The sequence below is a fragment of the Cebus imitator genome, unplaced genomic scaffold, assembly GCF_001604975.1.
Source record: "Cebus imitator isolate Cc_AM_T3 unplaced genomic scaffold, Cebus_imitator-1.0 Scaffold178, whole genome shotgun sequence".
Lineage (NCBI taxonomy): Eukaryota > Metazoa > Chordata > Mammalia > Primates > Cebidae > Cebus > Cebus imitator.
The window spans coordinates 117,352-135,227 of NW_016107493.1; the positions used below are offsets into that span (position 1 = coordinate 117,352).

At 41.8% G+C, this 17,876-nt stretch overlaps 1 protein-coding gene across 2 annotated transcripts in view; it reads right to left on the reverse strand.

Moving 5' to 3' along the window:
* RFTN2 (raftlin family member 2) overlaps positions 1 to 17,876 on the reverse strand; it is a 69,095-nt gene that overhangs the window by 17,511 nt on the left and 33,708 nt on the right. For both annotated transcript variants that reach the window (XM_017545172.1, XM_017545171.1), the window contains exons 6-7: positions 12,495 to 12,616; positions 10,345 to 10,448 (exon numbers count right to left, since the gene is read on the reverse strand). In XM_017545172.1, the coding sequence (XP_017400661.1) occupies positions 10,345 to 10,448; positions 12,495 to 12,616 (226 nt within the window). The remainder of the gene's footprint in view (positions 1 to 10,344; positions 10,449 to 12,494; positions 12,617 to 17,876) is intronic.

Here is a 17,876-nt window from a genome sequence, read left to right on the forward strand (position 1 = left end):
AAAGGCATGTGTGAAGAGCTTCCCATTGTGCCTGCCACTAGAAGAAGTACAACAAATGTAATTTCTTTCCACTTTTCCACTCATTTAGTGAAACACAGGGTGCAGTTAAGGGAAGGGAGGAAAAGTTTCAGAATCAAGAATATCTTTCAGAGGGCAAATTCAAGGGACAGCCAGATATGGTGTTCATGCCTGTAATCCCAGCACTTTGTGAAGCTGAGGGGGGAGGATCCCTTGAGTCCAGGAGTTTGAGACTAGTCTGGGAAACATACTGAGACTCCTGTCTCGACAAAAACATTAAAAAAAAATTTATCCAAGTGTGGTGTCACATGCCTGTGGTCCCAGCTACTTGGGAGGCTGAGGTAAGAGGATCACTTGAGCCTGGAGGTTGAGGCTGCAGTGAACCATGATCATACCATTGAACTCTAGAATGGTGATAGAGAGAGAAAAACCTCTTTTTTTTTTTTTTTTTTTTTTTTTTTTTTTTTTTTTTTTTTTTTTTTTTTTTTTTTTTTTTTTTTTTTTTTGAGATGGAGTTTTGCTCTTGTTGCCCAGGCTGGAGTGCAATCTTGGCTCACTGCAACCTCCACCTCCCGTGTTCAAGTGATTCTCCTGCCTCAGCCTTCCGAGTAGCTGGGATTACAGGCATGCGCCACCATGCCCGGCTAATTTTGTAGTTTTAGTAAAGTTGGTCTTTCTCCATGTTGGTCAGGCTGATCTTGAACTCCTGACCTCAGGTGATCCGCCTGCCTTGGCCTCCCAAAGGTGTGGGCCTTGCGCCCTGCTGAGAGAACCTGTCTTAAAAGAAAGAAGGTAGGAGAAGTAAAGAAAAAAGAAAAACAAATTCAAGGGACAGGGTACGCGGGAATGGAGAAGAGACCTTCTGGTTCATGTTCCATGTGTGTGATCCAGGTGGAGAATCACATGAAAGAACCAGGCCTGGAACGATCCAAAGATGGGAAGGAGGGATCAGGGTAGAATTATTCTTCTTGAAGAGAAAGCAGGAGCACGTTGGGGTAGGGATTGCTGGAGGCCTTACAGGATTGCTTACAGACCAACTACGGATGGGACAATTCTGAATGCACTAAGATGTAACATTTGGCCTACGGCAGGCTTTACAAACTTTACTGTGCATTCCAAACACTGAGGTGTCTGTTGATTCCAGGGTTCACTCCACGTCTATGGAATCTTCATTTCACCAGGCTCCCCAGGTGGCCCTGATGCACAGTATACTTGGGAACCAACATCGGAAGACACAGACTTGGAAGTGTGGACTTCTAGGCCCTGGGGATTACTTGGTGATACTTCCTTCTATCAAAGGCATTCACTATTGGTTTTCCTTGAATAATAAAACCCACCAACAGCTCCTCTTGGTATGGAGTGTGGAACCAAAAAGGGCTTATTTTCTGGAAGCATTCTTGATGTCTATTTTACCATATTCTTCTAATGTGACAAGTGTCCTTAAATTTTTTGGACAATTTTAGCCAGATAGGCTGCCTAGAGCCATACTGAAGACACATATGTTTAACCGTCTGCAGTTTCTCAATGTATTCCTGACCTGACTTGTCTAAAATATAAAGGGATTTTATATTTTGGAATGTGGGTGAGGAGTTACTCCCTCTGCAGTCTGACACAATTCCTGGCAGCAACCCCAAATTATGAAAGAATATCTCTATCAATGGATCCTGAGGCAGTAGGGGAAGGAGAAAGAGGAAGGAGATGGCTATCAAAGGCTCCGTGGGTTGGAGGTGGAGGTAGGTAGGTTAGGGATGTATGCCAAGGAAAAAAGTCCTCAGACGGTGTGACGTGCAGTGCTCGATCCTGGGTTGAGAATCATCGCCTGTATGTTGAAATAGATTCTCTCTGCCAGCGTTCTGCTTGATATTTAACACAGGATGCAGAGAGGTGAAACATGTAGCATAGGGGAGGCGAACCCCCCGTAGCTACTTCAGTGAAGCAAGAGCACTGTCATACCTATTCCTCCTCTGGTGTGAAGGGGACTGCCTCTGAAAAGGCAGAAGCTTTTTAAGCATGATCTTTATTTAATTTAATTTTTTTTTGAGGCAGATTCTCACTCTGTCACCCAGGTACAGTGCAGTGGTATGATTGTGGCTCACTGCAACCTCCGCCTTTTGGGTTCAAGCAATTCTTCTGCCTTAGCCTCCTGAGTAGCTGGGATTACAGGCATGCACCACCACACTGGCTAATTTTTTGTATTTTTAGTAGAGACAGGGTTTCACCTTGTTGGCCAGGCTGGTCTTGAACTTCTGACCTCAAGTGATCCACCTGCTTTGTCCTCCCAAAGTGCCAGGATCACAGGCCTGGGCCACCGTGCCTGGCCTAAGCATGAGCTTTAAAACTGTTGGGTTGAAACTGACACGTAATGGATCCCGAGGCAGTGGGGGAAGAAGAAAGCCTTCCAGTGGCTCTATGAGGAGTGGTTTGAGAGACTAATGAGATAAAAAGCAAATGTGGAGATGGTTTGTCAAAGGCTGACAACTTTAGACAGCATTCAGATGCCCAAAAATAAGACTTTGGAAAGTCAGCATCTGCCTACCTCTTGGGGAGGTCCTCAGAGTCAGATCCCTAATTTGAGATATGTCTGAAACTTCTATGTCCCTGATTTTCTGAGGACCATTTTGATTTAAAATAGGTCCTGCTATTTTCAGACCAGCTGTGAGACTATGTGGAATTGTTTTGGTTTCGAGACTGTAATCATGGTAGACCTAAGGGAAAGAGGTCTGAAGTCTTATAGAGGGACATCTATTTGGTAGAGCAAGTAAGTCCCTTATGGTTCCCAGTGGTTCCTGAGCTGTTTACAGAGCTGGGATAGAATATTTTTCCCTTAGCAAATTGGTGGTCATTATGGGACCTGAGAGGATGTTTCAAACGCCCTGGATGATTTCAGAGGACAGAGCCCACATCTCTTACTCCCTACAAAAATGTTCATCCAAAAAGTGCTGTTAATTATTGATTAATCATTGAAAGCTTTGCTTTAAAATTCCGCCAAATGAATTCAGTTTTGCCAAGAGTGGCTTGCACTAGTTGTAAAACAAACAAGCAACAAAAGTGAAACTAAAAAGCAATTCTATTTACACTTTGATAATATCTTCAGTGATAATTTTTTTTTTTTTTTGGAGACGGAGTCTCGCTCTGTCACCCAGGCTGGAGTGCAGTGGTGCAATTTGGGCTCACTGCAACCCCTACCTCCCAGGTTCTAGTGATTCTTCTGACTCAGCCTCCCGAGTAACTGGGACTACAGGCATGTGCCACTATACCCGACTAACTTTTTTTTGGTATTTTTAGTAGAAACGAGGTTTCACCATGTTGGCGAGCCTGGTCTCAAACTCCTGACCTCAGGTGATCTGTCCTCCCTGGCCTCCCAAAGTGCTGGGATTACTGGTGTTAGCCACTAACCCGGCTGATAATTAAATTTAAAAAACATTTTTGGGCTGGGTGCGGTGGCTCACGCCTGTAATCCCAGCACTTTGGGAGGCCAAGGCGGGTGGATCATGAGGTCAAGAGATCGAGACCATCCTGGCCAAAATGGTGAAACCCTGTTTCTACTAAAAATACAAAAATTAGCTGGACGTGGTTGCGTGCACCTGCAGTCCTAGCTACTCCAGAGGCTGAGACAGGAGAATTGCTTGAACCCAGGAGGCAGAGGTTACAGTGAGCCGAGCTCACACCACTACGCTCCAGCCTGGCAACAGAGCGAGACTTGTTCTAAAAAAAAAAAAATTTTTTTGTAGGCACTTACAAGGATAACTTGAAATTCTTGGTTCAATATGTGCCTATAATTTCAAGCATCTTTGAGAGCTAGAGTACTTGAATCTATAGATAGGTGGAAGAGAGTTGTTCTACATTCTTTTTTTTTTTTTTTTTTTTTTTTTTTTTTTTTTTCTTTTTTTTTTTTTTTTTGTTTTTTTTTTTTTTTTTTTTTTTTTTTTTTTTTGAGACAGAGTTTCGCTCTTGTTACCCAGGCTGGAGTGCAATGGCGCGATCTCGGCTCACCGCAACCTCCGCCTCCTGGGTTCAGGCAATTCTCCTGCCTCAGCCTCCTGAGTAGCTGGGATTACAGGCACATGCCACCATGCCCAGCTGAATTTTTGTATTTTTAGTAAAGACGGGGTTTCACCATGCTGACCAGGATGGTCTCGATCTCTTGACCTCGTGATCCACCCGCCTCGGCCTCCCAAAGTGCTGGGATTACAGGTGTGAGCCACCGCGCCCGGCCTCTACATTCTTTAAGATATAAAAACCAAGGACATTTTTGATTGTCTCTGAATTTCAGCTTATGGCATTCTCGCTCCCATCTGGAGAGCCCACTCTGCCACCTCTGCCTGTTCCCATCCTGCCCATCTTTTGAGATTAGTTTCAGGTGTGACCTCTTTCATAAAGTCTTCTCTAACCCTCCAACTGAAGAGTAGCACCCCCTTTTCAGGGCTCCCACAGGCCCCTCTTAGGGAGCTTAATCCCTTTGACCAGATGATATAGCTACTGGCACACACATTTTCCTTCCACCAGATCTAAGCTCCTTAAGGAGCTTGTCTTCTCATCTCTGCATCTTCCACATTAATGAGCAGAAACTGGTGCTCAGTAGATAGTTAAGAATCAAGTAATTTATAAATAAATGGTCATTTGGTTTCTGTGATAATATATTGATACCAGGGAACATACTTCAAAAAAGAAAAAAACCATGACAAGAAAGCAAAGGCTTTGCAGAAGAGACAAAAGCTTTGCTAGGTGAGTCATGATTGGTTCACTGCACTCCAGCCTGGGCAACACAGCAAGACTCTGTCTCAAAAAAACAAAAAACAGGCTTTGCTAGGTCCTTACTTTTTATTTTGCTAAGTCTTTTTACAACAATGAGGTTCCTTGATCCATTTAGTATGAATCTTAACTCTTCCGTCTACTCCTCACAAAACTTTTCATCTACATGACCCTACAATAAACATAGCCTACAGAATTTTATATGAATTTGAACTATTAAAATGCCTCATATTTTAAAATAATTTACTCTTCCTTTTCTCTACTAACTTCAATGAAGGGAAGGATTTCTTAAACAATATACCAAATAGGGTAAAGACAGATACATTTGCCGAGTTTAAAATTAAAAACTTTTGTTAAAGACATAGAGTGAAAAGACAAGCCACAGAATTAGTGAAGATAATCGCAACATGCATAATAAAGGACTCTTTATTTGTTATACTTAAATAAGTTATAAGTAGAAATTTTTAAAATTAAAATTTAAATTTTTTATAGAGATGGGTCTTGCTGTGTTGCCTAGGCTGGTCTTGAATTCCTGGGCCCAAGCTATTCTCCCAGCTCAGTCTCCCAAAGTGCTGAGATTACAGATGTGAGCCACTGTGCCTGGCCTTATGAATAGAATTCTAGGCCGGGCATGGTGGCTCACGCCTGTAATCCTAGCACTTTGGGAGGCTGAGGCAGGAGCATCACCTGAGGTCAGGAATTTGAGACCAACCTGGCTAACATGGTGAAACCCTGTCTCTTCTAAAAAAACTCAAAAAAAAGAAAAGAAAAGAAAAGAAAAGAAAATATTAGCCAGACATGGTGGTGAGTGATTGTAATTCCAACTACTTGGGAGGCTGAGACAGAAGAATTGCCTGAACCCAGGAGGTGGAGGTTGCAGTGAGTGGAGATCATGCCATTGAACTCCAGCCTGGGCTACAGAATGAGACTATGTCTTAAAACAAATAACAAACAAACACCTTAGAATTTTAAATGTGGGCAGAAACACTTAAACAGGTACTTTATGAAGGAAAAATCCAAGTGGCCAATAAACATATGTAAATGTGCTCAATCTCACACATTTGTAATTAGGAAATTACAGTAATTAGGAAACTATAAATGAAAGTCAGACTGAGATCAGACTATATAGTCTTAATCAGAATGGCAAAATTTACAACTATGATAGTATTTTGTGTTGAGGCAATGGTGTCTCTGACATTCTGCTAATAGGAGTGTACATGGAAACAATCTATTTGAAAAAAATCTGGTATTTATCTAACAAAGCTAAAGAAGTGCCCTGTGACCCAGCAAGTCTGCTTCTGGAAGCTTACACATGTATGTTTTGAGACATGTGTGTTTTGAGACCGACTCTCACTCTGTTGCCCAGGCTAGAGCGCAGTGGTGCAATCTTGGTTCACTGCAACCTCTGCCTCCTGGCTCAAGCGACTCTCGTATTTCAGCCTCCCAAATAGCTGTGACCACAGGTATGTGACACTATGCCCGGCTAAGTTTTGTATTTTTAGTAGAGACAGGGTTTTGCCATGTTGGCTAGGCTGGTCTTGAACTCCTGACCTCAGGGGATTCGCCTGCCTCAAACTCCCAAAGTGCTGGGATTATAGATGTGAGCCACCACACCTGGCTTGCATTTTATGTACTTTCTATTTGAGTGTTTTATGCCACATAAATGTTAAAATTACTTAAGACTCTATTGTTACATGTAAGACAAACACATATAAGGAAGAACGTTTTCACTGGCAGTAGTTTTAAGTTATGTTTTTGACATGTGAGCCACAAAAGAAAGATGATGATAGACATTCATTTTTCTGGATATGAGAATATGTGAAAGCAGATATCATAATAATGTCATTCTGTATTTCTGTTGCTTTTATTGCCTTGTCCTCTTCAGTGATGATTTTTTACATAGTGAACTACAGTATTTACATTTTCTGAAACATCCTGATTTAGGATAGGCCAAGCTATCATGCCTGAACATTAGTTTCAACTTACCAGAAATTTTGGTTCTGCTAAGGATTAGGTCCCAAAACATTAGCCTAATATGCTCAGGCCCTGTATAGGTACTTTGCATGTATTATCTTAGCCATTGTGATAATCCACTAAAGTTGATATTATTGTACCATTTTTCAGATAAGGAAATTTATCTTTTCTTTTTCTTTGAGATGGAGTTGCGCTCTGTCATCTGTCGCCCAGGCTGGAGTACAGTGGTACGATCTTGGCTCACGGCAACCTCCACCTCACTGGTTCAAGTGATTTTCCTGCCTCAGCCTCCGGAGCAGCTGGGACTACGGGTGCATCCCACCATGCCCAACTAATTTTTTTTGTAGTTTTAGTAGAGACAGGGTTTCACCGTGTTGGCCAGGATGGTCTCAATGTCCTAAACCCCAGACCTGCCTGCCTTAGTTTCCCAAAGTGCTGGGATTACAAGTGTGAGCCTTGCGCTTGGCCAGGAAATTTATCTTAAAAAGGTTAGATGACTTGCCCCAATCATACAGCTAGACAATGATGAAGCTATAATTAAAACAAGATCTGCTTAGCTTCAAAGCCTGGGCTCCTAACCACTCTTCTAGTTTCAGAGACTAAAAACTTCAGGCTCTATCCTCTACCTTGACCAAGGTCAACTGTATATAATGTTTTTCTTTATTTTTAAAGACTGCATAATTGACAGTGATTCCCATCATTGTGTGTACTAAAGCAGCCAAGAACATCATGTAACGGTCATAGGGACAATATATTTGTAAAAGAATAAAAAGGCAGAGGATAAACAAGCTTTACCTGGCCGGGCGCGGTGGCTCAAGCCTGTAATCCCAGCACTTTGGGAGGCCGAGGCGGGTGGATCACGAGGTCAAGAGATCGAGACCATCCTGGTCAACACGGTGAAACCCCGTCTCTACTAAAAATACAAAAAATTAGCTGGGCATGGTGGCGCGTGCCTGTAATCCCAGCTACTCAGGAGGCTGAGGCAGGAGAATTGCCTGAACCCAGGAGGCGGAGGTTGCGGTGAGCCGAGATCGCGCCATTGCACTCCAGCCTGGGTAACAAGAGCGAAACTCCGTCTCAAAAAAAAAAAAAAAAAAAAAAAAAAAAAACAAGCTTTACCAATAATGCTTGTTACCAAATGACCATGAACTTTTACCTTCATCCTATATTTCCTGTGTTGCAGGCACTTGGCAGGGCCCAAATTATAAAATGCAAAGGAATAAAATGAACACCAATATTACACAATGTTCCTTGGCATACAAAAGAAGAGTAGACATTGTGTGTTGTAGTGTGCCTTGTTGCATAAGGGCAATTGCTGTTAAAATTACATTTTTCTGCTATCTTCTATACAGAGTTATGAGCATATTCCTAGATAGAAATCTGCTAAATAGTGATGATGCTGCCCTTTAATCTCTTTAGTATTTGAAGATCCTATCTAACTTTGACAGTTTAAAATGTCTCTTCTTTTTAATATTCCTGTAGAACCTATAGACTAAGGCACCTCATCTATCCCTTGATGAGTTACTGCATTTTTTTTTTTTTTTTTTTTTGAGATACAGTTTCACTCTTGTTCCCCAGGCTGGAGTGCAATGGCGTGATCTTGGCTCACTGCTCCCTCCACCTCCTGGGTTCAAGGGATTCTCCTGCCTCAGCCTCGAGGGTAGCAGGGATTACAGGCATGTACCACCACGCCCAGCTAAATTTTTATTTTTAGTAGAGACGAGGTTTCTCCATGTTGGTCAGGTTGGTCTTGAGCTCCCAACCTCAGGTGATCCACTGCCTCAGCCTCCCAAAGTGCTGGGATTACAGGCGTGAGCCACCACACCCAGCCTGATGATTTACTGTATTATATTGACCAATACATAAGCTTGATCTACCCTGACCAGAATGGAAGCCCCTCGTTTACTATGCATGAAATGTAAGCTTAACCAGCTCACAAGCTCCATCAGGGCCAGAAACTGTGCATAGCTTCCACATGCTTTTATTTATTGATTGACTTTTTGCCTTTTAGATTTGATTTCTAAAGTTTAAAATTCAGAATGGCATGGCAGAGAGAAGAGAAGGAGCATCTGAATGCTGAGAGGAGCTTGGCGGAAGATGGTTGGAGAAGAGATTGGCTGCTGGATGGTCAAACTCCAGATGATCATCTTCCCACTCCATCCCACTTCCACCCTCAGTAAAACCTCCACAATCACCATCCTCAATTCTTTGTGCAACTTGATTCTTCCTGGACCCTGGACAAGGACCTAGGTACCGAAAGGACACTAAGCTGATTAACATTTCAGCTGTCTGCAGATGGCAAAGCTGAAACAGCACTGTAACACATGCCTACTTGGGCTTTGGGAGTCGCAGGCACCCACCCCTAGATGCTACCATGAGGCGGGAGCCCCAAAGCACTTGCCCCAGCTCCTGCACCTGCCTATCTGTGTGCTCCCCCTCCTGTAAGGGGTTTGAGCACACAGCCGCTGAACAGACAAGCCACACCCTTGTCCATGTCCTGCAAAGGGAGTCAGGGAATTCTCTCGTTCCATGAAGACTGAATCTTGAGAATTACTACTGTTCTGTTATATGACAGGTACGTCACAGAGTAGAAAAGGTTAGGAAATCATGCTTCAGGAGTCATCACTCAATTTGAGAACAGTTACTACAGAGCTCTGGGAAGTAGATGAATTGCTTTGCTTATTTCAAACATTCCTTTTTGTTCTTTAAGCTTGAGTGTCTTAACTTTATATCCACCTAATTCCTTTTCCTACCTGACAAAGGTGTGGCTTTTAAGATAAAGCCATGCCAATCAAAGGTTTTTAAATGTTGAGGGTATTGGGATACTGGACAGGGCTAAATTGCTAAACCAGGAAGTCCAGAGAAGGTGAGTGAAGTGGGTTAGACTAAGGAAGGGGAAGTTGCCTTCCTTAGTGGCAGCTGACAACCACTCAGAATGTTAACGCATACTTGACTTTGCTAAAAGGGAAGCCCCAGTGGGTGCTGCACTGTCCTCTGCAGGTAGTCACCTGCCCAGGCAGGACAGCTTTGGCAGTGAGTCATTTCCTGGATGCCTACGCAGGCAGAGGACACATCTCTGGGTCCCAGGAATATCAAAGCGTTTTACATAATGACTTACTTGGTCTTTGTTTCTCTGTCTCAAAAAAGTAAGACTCAATTTTTCCTTTCCAAGAAAGTTGGTAAAAGAAGAAAAGGAAAAGGAAAGGAAAGTTAGTACTTGTGAATACTGGCATTTGGTTCTACTGCAGTTATTTATTTTAATGGAAACAGCTACTGAGGGGAACTAACTCACCACACTGGAGGGGAGGTGGCAGAAGCGCTCCTCCATGCTGCTTGCCCTGGAACCCTACTGTGTCCTAAACCTGGCTGTGTGCTGAGGTGAGGACGGTTTTGCATTTGTGCTGCAGAGCCTAACAGCTTATACATCTATAATGCCAAATACTGAATTTACTAAACTCCATGGTCTATAAAATCAAATTAGAAGCTCAGTGAAATGTTTTTTCGTAGGCATTAAACAAATATTTGTTAAACTGAATTATCTAACAAGTGAAAGTATATCTTAGAATTAAATGAGAGTATGTAAGAATGCTTTTGCCTTACCTGTCATGTCTTAATACAGGTGTGGGCAACACGCTTGTCAGAAGCCATCCAAATTCAGCCAGAGTGTGCAGCAGAGGGCCATAATCTGTTTTGATTTCACATCCCTGCATGAATAAGCATAAGAGCTCATAGTCTAATAGCAAAGACAACCAACTACACAGTTACAACAGAGGGTGATGCGTGTTAGGATGAGGGGAGTTCACATTCATCACTGCAGCCTTCCTGGGCTTCATGTTCTGCTCCGCTTCCTTCTAATCACTGAACTGAGTTAGAAACACTGGTAATGGAGAGAAGGTTCCGTCTGGTTGTTGGAAGTTTGGTCTTGTTCGGGCAGTGGTTCTTGAAATTTAATATATGGGATTGGGGAGCTGGAAATCTACATTTTATTATATTTTATTTATATTTTATTATTATTTTTTGAGACAGAGTTTTGTAGTTGTTGTCCAGGCTGGAGTGCAATGGTGTGATCATGGCTCATCAGAAACCTCTGCCTCCTGAGTTCAAGTGATTCTCCTGCCTCAGCCTCCTGAGTAGCTGGGATTACAGGCATGTGCCACCATGCCTGGCTAATTTTGTATTTTTAGTAGAGACAGGGTTTCTCTATGTTGGTCAGGCTGGTCTCGAACTCCTGACCTCAGATGATCCCAAAGTGCTGGGATTACAGGTGTGAGCCACTGCGCCTGGCTATTATATTTTATTTTGAGAGAGGGTCGCACTCCTACATCTAGGCTAGTGGGCAGTGTCATAATCATAACTCACTTTAATCTTGATCTCCTGGGCTCAAACTATCCTCCTGCCTCAATCGCCTGAGTAATTGGGACTACAGGTGCACGACACTATGCCTGATTAATTTTTTAATTTTTTTGTAGAGATGGGGTCTCACTATGTTGCCCAGGCTGGTCTTGAACTCCTGGTCTCAAGTTATCTTCCTACTTCACCTTCCTAAAGTGCTGGGGTTACAGGCGTGAGCCGCTGTGCCAGGGAGAGTCTGAATTTTAACATGAGTGCCATAGGGGATTTGGATCCAAGGAGTTTCCAGAACACATTTTCAGAAACACTGGTCTAGGGACTAGGAAGTGAGGACAAGAGTGGGGAGTGACAATTGAGGTATTGAAGGTGAGGGGCGCTTGGGTGTGGGGAGTCTTTTCATGCTTTTTACTCAATTTGGAATTGAGTTTTGCCTGGAGCTTTACGTCTTTGCCCAAATCCTTTTTCCCCACTCAATGGATTTTCTAGTTTCTTTGAAAATGGGCTATGTCTCTTTAACCTGTATAAGGTCAGAAAGGCAAAAGGTTCCCTGAAAGGGCCTGTCAGGGAGGGCCTCATACACACAACAGAATATACCTGAATTCAGTGTGTGCACCTCAAGGGCAGTCCATTCGGTGACATCTGAATTCAGGGTATCAGCAGCAATGTCATCTCTGATTGTGAAGGACAATGCTGTGTGTATATATTTGGCCTGGTGAGAGAGAAAACATCTTTTGGATATTTTTGCCTTTGAAAGTCATTCATAAGGTTAAAAAAAAAAACTCAGTCGCATTGGTTGATTGTAGATAAAACACTAGGTGAGTGACTGGATTGTTTTCTTTCAATCAGTTGTCACAGAATGTTGTAAAGAAAATCTCAGTGCCAGGGGATGGTTTTTTGGCTTAAAATTTCTGGGAACCTACTGCTATTTATGCATAGATAATTATTTTTCTATCTTGCAAAAACGTTTAACACTGGATAAAGCAAATCACCTTTTCACAAATCTGAAAGAAGTTTGTTCATGCATTTGTGATGAAATTTTAAACACTAAACAAATATACATTTAAGGATACTGCATGTGCCAGGCAATGAAGATCTTTAGCATGTAAAATAAAATATATAGCATGGGCAACATGGCGAGATCTCATCTGTACAAAAAATACAGAATAATTAGCTGAGTGTGGTGGTGCACACCTGTAGTCCCAGCTACCTGGGAGGTTGAGGTTAGACAATCACCTGAGCCAGGGGAATAGAGGCACTACATTATGGCCATGGTGATAGAGTAAGACCCTATATAAAAAAAACCCACCCCAAACCAAATATATATACATATATATATAATTTACATACTATGTATTACATTTATATATGTAGAGCTAAATTGTCAGAAAAGTGCAGCTTACCTCAATCACAGTCCATTGTTCTACTACGATGGCATCATTTCCTTTCCTACTAGAACCTGGAACTCCAGAACCTTCTTCTTCATAGATAAAAAATCCTTCTAAAGATTTAGGCAAATGTTCCCCTGTGAGGAAGAGGATTCAATTAAGAAGGGTTATAAATACTAAGTGGCTCGTAAAACCATCTAAATCCTTAAATAACCCTTATAGGAAACTGAAGGAAAAACATTTCAATTAAAAACATTTGTTTTGGCTAAATCAATAATATCTTCCTGTTCTTTGAAAGTTTTTCTTTTTCCCCAAAGATCAATACTTTTTTTTTTACTTCATTGAATTAAAATCCAACTATACACATAAAAACTGTAATAGCAAAAACAAGATAAAATAATATGGTAGAGTGAGAAGCAAGTGGAAAATCAACCTAAAAGGCATCTGGAAGTCGTCGTCTCTTGAAATCAAAATTTGGTTTCGGACCTATACGTTGCATGCATGTTAATTATACCATTAAGAGAAAAAACGTAAAAATGTTAATATTTGAAATTAAAGGCATGATATTAAAATTAATGCGAGGTAAGATTACTTCAAAAGAACTGAACACTGAACAATTCTTTACCTCAATGATAGGCTTAAAAAAGAAAAACAGGGACAGGAAGACCCTAAACAGAAGTCATTGTCAAAAGAATTCCTGCTGGGAAGGAAGTTTTAAGGGAGGGCCTCTCTGACTTTTTCTTGAATAGTCGACAATAACCAGCTGGCCTACAAAAAACTGATTTTATGGAAGTTCTTTTGTCTCCTGTTTTGCTATAGGAGACTTTTTCCCATGGCCATGTGCTGGTTAAACATTTTGTTTTTTATGCAGCGCAATGTCACATCAAAGTTTCCCCCGGTTGACAGATCTAAATTTTAAAGCCCTGCAAAGTTTTCAAATGATCTTTTAAGCTTAAAGATAAAAAAAGACAGAAGTAATTTCAATGTAATTTTCTGTTTTAATTTTTATCAGGCTATACATTTTAAGAGAAAAAAATCATTATTATTATTTTTTGACATCAGTCACGGTTAGGGCAGAATATCATGAAGAATTTGCATTGTTCAGCGTGGTTACCAAGAACCTGGTAAAGTTTAGTTCCCTAGTTGAAATTGGTTTTCTAATTAAAATATATATTTCATTTCCTTTAAACATACTTATCTACCGTCTCACCGAAGTGACTAGTGGAATCAAATTTGTTTCTGATTGAAAGTTTAGGGCATCACTAGATCATCTTTACAATTGTACGTGTCTCAAGTTCCCTTTTAGATGTATGTGTTTTAAAACAGTTGTATGCTGTGATAATTACATAGTTAATTATAATCTGCCTCTTTCTTACTTTGGGAGTAAATAACGTGAAAACGCTGGGCTTTGTGGCTCCAGGTCTTTTTTCTCGCTCTCAGTATTGGGATGCGCTAACACAGTCCTACCTTGTTTTATCGTGCTTTGCTTTACTGTGTTTTGCAGATACTTTTTTTTTTTTTTTTTCCAAATTGAATGTTTGTGCCAAATCTGCACTGAGCAAGTCTATCAGTGTCATTTTTCCAAAGGCATGTACTCCATGTCTTGGTGTCACATTTTAGTAATTCTTGCAGTATTTCAAACTTTTCCATTATTATTCTATCTGTTATGGTTGTCTGTGATCAATGATCTTTGATGTTAATATTGTAATTGTTTTGGGCCACTGGGAATCATGCCCATATAAAATGGTGAATTTAACTGAGAAACGTTGTGGGGGTTCTGATTGCTCCACTCACTTGCCTTTCCCCCATCTCTCTTTCTCTCCTTGAGCCCCCCATTCCCTGAAATTGGGCCGGTTAATAACCCTGAAACAGCCTCTAGATGTTCAAGTGAAAAGAAGAGTCACAAGTTTCTCATTTTAAATCAAGAGCTGGGAATGGTGATTAAGCTTAGCAAGGAAGACATTTCCAAGCTGAGACAGGCGGTACACTAGCCCTCTTGTGTCAGTTGGCCAAGTTGTGAATGTAAGGGGAAGGTTCTTGAAGGAAAATAAAAGTGAATGAATGATAAGAAAGCAAAACAGCCTTCTTGATGATATGGAGAAAGTTTTAGTGGTCTGGATGGAAGATCAAACCAGCCACAAGCAGTCCCTAAGCCAAAGCCTAATCCAAAGCAAGGTCCTGACTCTCTTCCATTCTATGAAGGCTGAGAGAGGGTGAGGAAGCTGTGGAAGAAAAGTTGGAAGCCAACAGAGGTTGGTTCATGAAGTTTAAGAAAAAAAGCCATCTTCATAACATGAAATTGCAATGTGAAGGAGCAAGTGCTGATGTACAAGCTGCATCAAGTTATCTAGAAGATCTAGCTAAGAGAACAGATAAAGGTGGCTACGCAAAACTACAGATTTTCAGTGTAGGTAAAACAATCTTATAGTGGAAGATGTCATCTGAGACTTTCATAGCTAGAGAGGGGAAGTCAATGTCTGGCTTCAAAACTTTGTAGTACAGGCTGACTCTCTTGTTAGGATATAAGGCAGCTGGTGACTTTAAGTTGAAGCCAATACTCGTTTACTATTCTAAAAATCCTAGGACCTTTAAGAATTATGCTAAAACTACTCTGCCTATGATCTAGACATGGAAAACAGAGCCTGATGACAGCACATCTGTTTATAGCATGGCTTACTGAATATTTTAAGCCCACTATTCAGACCTACTGCTCAGAAAAAAAGATGCCTTTCAAAATATTATGCTTGTTGACAATGTAATTGCTCACCTAAGAGCTCTGATGAAGATATACAAGAAGATTAATGTTTTCATGCCTGCTAACACAACACCCATTCTGCAGTCCATGGATCATGGAGTCACTTTGACTTTCAAGTCGTATATTTAAGAAATACAATTTGTAAAGCTATAGCTGCCACAGATAGTGATTTCTCTGATGGATCTGGGCAAAATAAATTAAAAACCTTCTGGAAAGGACTCACTATTCTAGATGCCTTTAAGAGCATTTGTGATTCATGGGAGGAGGTCATAATATCAACATGAACAGGAGTTTGAAAAAAGTTGATTCCAATTTTCACGGGTGACTTTGAGGGGTTCAAGACTTCAGTGGAGAAAGTAACTGCAGATGTGGTGAAAATAGGGAGAGAGCTAGAATTAGAAGTGGAGCCTAAAGATAGGACTAAATTGCTGCAATCTCATAGTAAAACCTGAGTGGATGAGGAGTTGCTTCTTATGGATGAGCAAAGAAAGAAAGTGATTTCCTTCCTTCTGTTTTTTTTTTTTTTTTTTTGAGATGGAGTCTCACTCTGTTGCCCAGGCGGGAGTGCAGTGGCATGATCTCAGCTCACTGTAACCACCACTTCCCAGGTTCAAGCGATTCTCGTGCCTCAGCCTCTTGAGTAGCTGGGACTACAGGCATATACCACCACGATGGCTAATTTTTGTATTTTTATTTATTTATTTTTTGAGATGGAATTTTGCTCTTGTTGCCCAGGCTGGAGTGCAATAGCATGATCTCGGTTCACTGTAACCTCTGCCTCCTGGGTTCAGCCTCCCGAGTAGCTGGGATTACAGGCATGTCACTACTTCTGGCTAATTTTGTATTTTTAGTAGAGACAGGGTTTCACTGTGTTGGCCAGGCTGGTCTCAAACTCCTGACCTCAAGTGATCCTCCCGCCTTGGCCTCCCAATGTGCTGTGATTACAGTGTGAGCCACCGTGCCCAGCCTAGAAAGTGGTTTCTTAAAATGGAATCTACTCCTGATGAAGATGCTGTGAATATTATTGAAATAACAAAGAAGGATTTAGAATATTACGTAAACTTAGGTGATAAAACAGTGGCAGGGGTTGAGAGGATTGACTCCCATTTTGAAAGAAGTTCTACTGTGGTTAAAATGCCATCAAACAGCATCATATGCTAGAGAGAAATCTTTCGTGAAAGGAAGAGCCAATTGATGCAGCAAATTTCACTGTATTATTTTAAGAAATTGCCACAGCTGGCCAGGCGCAGTGGCTCATGCCTGTAATCCCAGCACTTTGGGAGGCTGAGACAGATGAGTCACTTAAGCTGAGGAGTTCGAGACCAGCCTGGCAACATAGTGAGACTCCGTCTCTAAAAAAAAAAGTACAAAAATTAGCCAGTATGGTGGTGCACACCTGTTGTCCCAGCTACCCAACAGGCCAAGGTGGGAGGACTGCTCAAACCCAGGAGGCAGAGGTTGCAGTGAGCTGAGCTGAGATTACATCACTGCACTCCAGCCTGAGCGACAGGGTGAGACTGTCTCAAAAGTGAAAAAAATTAAATTAAATATTGCTACAGCTACCCCAACCTTTAGCAACCACCACTCTGATCAGTCAGCTGCCATCAACACTGAGGGAAGACCCTCTACCACGAGGCTGGTCTCAAACGCTTGGCCTCCAGGGATTCTCCCACCTTGGCCTCCCAAAGTACTAGGGCTAAAGGCAGGAGCCACTGTGGTGGCCCATTCTTTTCAAATATATTCATCTTATGTAAAAGCCACTCAATCTTAAAGTAATATTGACGCTCCAGGAAGAGTTGTAGCCTGCGAACTTGTGAACTTGTGTGCTCCCTGGCACAAGGCTGCATATCCTGAGGGTACTTGAACCCTGGTTTGGAAAGCGCATGTTTGAAGGGCTCCCAGGGAATAGTTTACTTTTCTGGATATATCTTGTCTTTTAGTTAGATATGACATTGACATTCCTGTAAAGGTGCAGAGAGGTAACAGTCCATTTTAGTATTTTGTTTACCATATCATTTTTGGTATTCAACTGCCCACCAGAGGTGGGCCCAGGACCATCTTTGAAGTAGAGGGCAGACACATATGATAACTCTAAAAGCAATCTTAGCCTATCCACTTCTTTCTATCTCCACCATCATCTCTCTAGGGACCGTTGCAACAGCCTCTTAGCAGCTTCCCCACCGCACTTCCACTCTTGCCCTCTAATCCATTTCTCATAATGAGGACAAAGAAATTTCCCTCCCCTCCACTCCCCTCCGCTTCTCTTCCCTTTCTGTCTCACTCTGTTGCCCGGGCTGGAGTGCAGTGGCACGATCTCGGCTCACTGCAACCTCTGCCTCCTGGGTTCAAGAGATTCTCCTGCCTCAGCCTCTTGAGTAGCTGGGACTATAGGTGCCTATCAAGCTTGGCTAATTTTTGTGTTTTTATTAGAGAACAGAGTTTTGCCATGTTGGCTGGGCTGGTCTCGAACTCCTGACCGCCGCCCGCTTTGGCGTCCCAGAGTGCTGGGATTACAGGCATGAGCCACAGCTCCCAGCCAGAAATTCTTTTTTGGCAAGAGATCTTTATATGAGTAAAATCCCATTATAGTAGGCACACCGGCGGAAGTTACCACACACAAATTTTTTTTTTTTTTTTGGTTG